General features: G+C 34.1%; 1 protein-coding gene across 1 annotated transcript; it reads right to left on the bottom strand.

Moving 5' to 3' along the window:
- Positions 1–4,835: 4,835 nt before the first annotated feature.
- LOC111894101 (photosystem II 5 kDa protein, chloroplastic) lies at positions 4,836–5,397 on the bottom strand. Its single transcript, XM_023890178.3, has one exon. It carries the CDS (start codon positions 5,335–5,337, stop codon positions 4,999–5,001), a length of 339 nt encoding a protein of 112 aa, XP_023745946.1. The 5' UTR covers positions 5,338–5,397; the 3' UTR covers positions 4,836–4,998.
- Between the last annotated feature and the right edge of the window lie 326 nt (positions 5,398–5,723).

Raw genomic sequence — 5,723 nt, forward strand, 5'->3', positions numbered from 1 at the left:
AATTGAAAAATACTATCTAATTTAACTAGAAGGGTATTTTAGTCAGTTAATATAAATTTAATAAAGGAAATTTGCATATTTTAAGGAAAATTGCATATTTTAAGGGAAAATAGATTCTATTAATTTTAAAAATCTGATTGTATGGATGATAATTCTCCTAATTCGGAAATTCTGACGGAATATGTTTATCAAGATATAGAAAAATAACAAAAATTATTGACCCATACAAGAATACACATTCTGATATAATATATATTTTAATTTAATGAACTTCTTGAAGAATAAAAATTTTTTTGAATACAAGTTAAAAAAAAAATTCATTACATTCTTACAAAAGAAAAAATTTATATATTATTCTATAAGAATGTTACACTTATTAATAACAAAGAAATACAAATATATAAATCATTCTACCAGAATATACTATTATTCTGCCAGAATATACTATTATTCTGCTAGAATAATTCATTCTTTTTGGAAGATTGGTGATCCTTGTTCATCTTCATCCCGTAGAATAACCCATTTGATGTCCCCTCTTCCCTCTATATTTTCCTGTCAAAAATCAAAATCAAACACCAATTCCTCCCAATGATTTCTGTTCAAACAATAAAAAAAATAAAAAAAATATATAGCAGCTAATCAAGTAAAATATAACAGCTAAAGCATAGAATTATTCCAAGTTTCACTATGACCAAAATCACACTCAAATTTTGTTTCTCCTAATGGTCCTTCCATTACAGCTAGGGATGAGCAAAAGGATCGAACCGACCGGAACCGGGAACCGGCTTCGGCCAAAATCAAGAACCGAACCGGCCCGGTGGTTCTACCGGTTCCGGTTCCACCGGTTCCCGGTTCCTACCGGTTCTTGTCGTGTCTTCAAATGTTGGAACCGGTCCTCGAAAAATAGCATCATACGGTTCCGGTTTTTACCGGTTTTTGCCGGTTCTACCGGTTCCGGTTATATCGGTTCCGGTTCCTACCGGTTCCCGGTTCCAAAAATCCACAAAAATAACGTCCCGATCCCGGCCCGACCGGTTCCATCGGGTTCCGGTTCCGGTGCCGGTTCCGGTTCCGGCCGGTTCCCCGGTCCATATGCACATCCGTAATTACAGCCATTCTACCTCCTGAACACTCAATAAAAGGTTAAACTCAAATAAAATCAACACTCCATTTTAAAATAATATATACAATGATAAAAACTTTTTGTGAGATATGGATAATCAAGAAACATTCATCAATTCACTATAAAACATCAACACCAAATATCCATTCCTTCATCAGTTTGTGTCAAAACAAACAAAGAAAAAGGAATTTTCATTGTTCTTCTGTTCCTCTCTATCAATTTCTATCAAAAACAAATCCAAACATCCATCTTTATCCTACATTGATTCCTATCCTAAACAAAAAAAAACGAGGCTACCCCATGCTCATCTGTTTCATTGATATTTCAATGGAGCTATTGCTAGATCAAGAAAAAAAGAGAAAAAGAACAGGGGAGCTGCCGTAGTAGCCCCCGTCCACACACCTTTCAACCACTGAGAGCAAGACCTACCGAAGTGGGTGTTTCCCCGGAGCAAAACCAGTCGGCCACAACCCCCTATTTCATCCGAGTTTTCTCACTTCACCGTTCTATCTTCTTCCCCACCTGGCTCCGTTTCAGTATTTTCAGTTCTAGAACCAAAAGAAAATGGAAATCTTCACCGGAGCTCTAGGAGCAAAACCCATCAACGAAACCAACAACAAGATTAGTAAATTCATATGGATCAATCACTTCGGCACTATTGTACAAAGAAGAAGGAAACAACGATATATAGAGGAATGGAAAACAAAAATCCCTAATTTTTAGATTGAAATTGCATGGTGGTTCTTCAATTGAAATGCCGATTTTTGCTTAGATAAGGGCAGCATCGGACAAACTCCTTGGGTGCTAAAACAAAATAGCAGAAAAGAATTGAACGACTAAAAGAAAGAAATGAAATCGAACCTTGGGTTTGATCAGGGAAGAGGAACAGATGAACAAAAGAAACACGAATGAAGTAGACAAACTCCTCCAATGGCTTATCTGTCGAGCGGATGGAAGAGGAATTCAGAGGCGAATCGGATGGCTCTATGAGGGAATTCCATCGTGGAGAAGAGGGAGAAGGGGTCGTCAAGGCCGTCGATTCTTCCTAGGCCTCATGATTTTGTCATCGACAACCACCAATCGGGAATGACAGCAGCGATGGTTGATGATTCAAGGGGCATTTGGCTGATTTAGTCAACGGAAAGGATGAAGAATAATGGAAACAGCGACGGGAAGGATCGGAAAAGCACCTCTAGTGCCTAAAATTTTTTTAAGAAGGAGAAGGCAAAGGCAGTGGTGGCGATGGGTTGTTTCCTGCCGCCTCTTGACTGGTATGGTAGCAAAACACGCAGAGGAGGGAACTCAAGATCAATTTTGTAGTCCATTCTAATTTTGCAGATCGAGAACGAGATTTAAATGGGAAAGATTAGGTCAATACCATGATTATAGGGATTAATTTTGGAAGTTACTAAACAAATTACTAAACTACCCTTATTTATTTATTTAATTTTTTAATTTTTTGTTTAATTTTGATTGGCCCACATTTATGTATACAATATCACAATACTTACTTTAAACAAATAAACTTTTATATATATATATATATATATATATATATATATATATATATATATATATATATATATATATATATATATATATATATATATATATATGCTAATAACTTCTTTGTGAAAGTTCTTAAAAGTGGATCTCAGAGTTTGTCTATCAATCTAAGATGTGTCTTAGATTAAAAGTTCTTAGAAGTAGATATCATGCAGAGTTTGTCTATTAATCTGAGGTGTCTCTTAAACTAATAATTGAATTTAATTATCAAAATTCAGTTACAAAGTATTTTGTGTTACTACTTGTTGTGATTGTATATTCTGGGACCAACAATTATATATATATATATATATATATATATATATATATATATATATATATATATATATATATATATATATATATAAAGTTCCTATTGTGCACACCTTCATATATGTGCATAATACATATAAGTTGATGAAATAAAGGTATTTCATGGATAACAAAAATATATATATATATATATATATATATATATATATATATATATATATATATATATATATATATATATATATATATATATATATATATATATATATATAAACCATGTTTAGATAGTAAAGTTCGGATTGTGCACACAAGCATTAATGTGTATAATACACATAAGTTGATGAAATAAAGGTATTTCATGGATAACAATGTTGTAAAATATAAGGAGCGAAAACATTAAGTTTAAACCTTGGAAAACAGTAAATAAATTCTGATTTTGGTTAATTTGTCAGTAATTAGCGGTAGGCATAAAACAGGACGATAATCCATTGGTAATTTAACAACGTATTACCGACAATCTTACGATCTATCACAATCCGTTGGTAATCCGTCGCTAATTACCAGATGGATCACATACATATATATTGGCATACACATACATATATATACACAGGTACACATAGACATGTGTATATACACACGTACACATAGACATGTGCATATACGTACACACATACATATAGACATGTGCATATACACACGTACACATACACATACACATACACATACATATATATAGGCATATACCCGCATACATATATGTACATGTACACATATATATATATGCATACCTACACACATAAATACAGACATAAATACATACACACGTATACACTCAAAGCAAATACAAAATCTTATTCCTACAAGATACAATTTGACGGCATGTTGAGTAGACTTAGATTCCATTTTGTGTCCTCTTTTTGGAAAGTATAACAAGAAGGTGCCTCATGTGTTTTTATCGTGTGGAATGGTGGAGCTTATATTGGTCGTTGGTTCGACTTGATTTTCTGGACTTTTGTTTCTTTGTTGGAGGTTTTTTACATGGTTTGATAAAAGAAAATTGTCCAACATGAAGAAAGTTGAAACCATGAACATCATATGGGTGATTTGGACCTCCGAACACTTGCGTTTATGATGCAACCAAATTTTGTAAATATAGTATATTTGAAATTATTGTTGTTTATTCTTTTCAATGGTTTGGTCATAGGAACAAAAAACTTAAATTAATTGAGCAGCTTGGTTACAAAATTTCATTTTAGCTATTTAATTCATTGTAATTGTTTTTCTGTGTTTTCAGTAGCCCATTACTAGTTGGTTCAATAAAATTCGATTGCTCAAAAAAAGAAGTTAATGATTTCCAATGGAATAAAGTTTAAAAAAAAGCTTTCCATGGGTGTTCGGCCGACTATTTTCTGATAGATTTTCGAGCGATATTAATCTTTTTAGAAATCATTTTCTATGATTTTCCTGGGTAATCATCGACGAATTCTTTTCTGTGGCTAATCTGCCATATTTGTTGCTAATTAGAGGTTTTATTCTTTGTGGATATGTTGTCACTATTTCCAACGGATTTCATTCAATCATTCTGCTTTTCTAGTAGTGTCGAATTACTAGTTGTGTATAGAAATTCGTTTGAACAAATGTCAACAAAGGCAAATTTGGTGCCCCACTTCCCCTCCGCGACTTTGTTGGAAAAGACATGGATTTGTTTGTTCATGTATAATCGTTATCTCCACATATAAACAGATGTTAAGTATGTTCATATATTTGAATCCATATCTGATTAAATTACTTGAATTCCGATTTTGAATACCCAATTATGATAACATATGCAATCAAAGATACTTCTTGTTTATTCATTACTTCTTTTAAGTCATCAAAGACGAGGATCGAATGCAACAACAATAAAGAAAACGATAGCATTTCGTGATCAGAATAAACAGTTGTTATCCCAAGACACCATAAAATAAATAAGCAAAAGCATCTTCAATTTTACATATGCTCGATACACAAATATAACTTGCTAAAGATATAAAACATACATAGACCCGATGTGACTAGTTACGACAAATGCGTGCAGTGGGCATCGTCACACAGACCTGTGCATATTTCTTCTTAGCAGCTGCAGTTCCACGCTTCGGCTCTTCATCATCGGCCAATGCAACTTTAGCCATGGAGAATGCAGCTGCTGCTGCAACTGCAAACATCATGTCCCTCCTTCCATTGATGCTGCTCCCTTCTTTCTTCTCATCCACCACAGTGTTCTCAACTCCGGCTACCTTTGAGGCCTTGGCCATCACCACCAATCCCCGGCGACCGGTGGTAGAGGGTTGCTTGGTGACTGCGATAGCGGCGGAGCCACCAAGGAACGAGGAAGCCATTGTCATGGATGCCATTTGTTGAGTTGGAGGATTAGGAATTTGTGTTTTGGTTCGCACAAGTGTAGGTGCTATTAGTTTTTTAGTCGAAAGTGCTTTTCTTGAAGGGTATCCATATTCTTATCCAAACCCTTAGGACGTCTCAAATCGGTTGCCGCCACGTGTAATGTTCTATCTAGGCCACCGGCCTTACCTTAATTATGTGGTCTTGGAACCTCTCGAGCATTATGTTTTTATCTAATCAATTGTATTTTAATAATTTTTGAGTAAATTACAATATGGTCCTTATAGTTTGGATAGTTTACATGTTTGATCACTAATATTTTTTGTAATACTTTTCTTCTTATATTTTGAGTTTTGTATTGTTTCGTGTTTAGTCCATCACATCTAATTACATAATTTTT

The sequence above is a fragment of the Lactuca sativa genome, chromosome 6 (genome assembly GCF_002870075.4).
Source record: "Lactuca sativa cultivar Salinas chromosome 6, Lsat_Salinas_v11, whole genome shotgun sequence".
Classification (NCBI taxonomy): Eukaryota; Viridiplantae; Streptophyta; class Magnoliopsida; order Asterales; family Asteraceae; genus Lactuca; species Lactuca sativa.

What these genes read in the sequence shown, in the direction of transcription:
- LOC111894101 (XM_023890178.3), bottom strand. Translation starts at nt 5,337, where the DNA reads ATGGCATCCATGACAATGGCTTCCTCGTTCCTTGGTGGCTCCGCCGCT.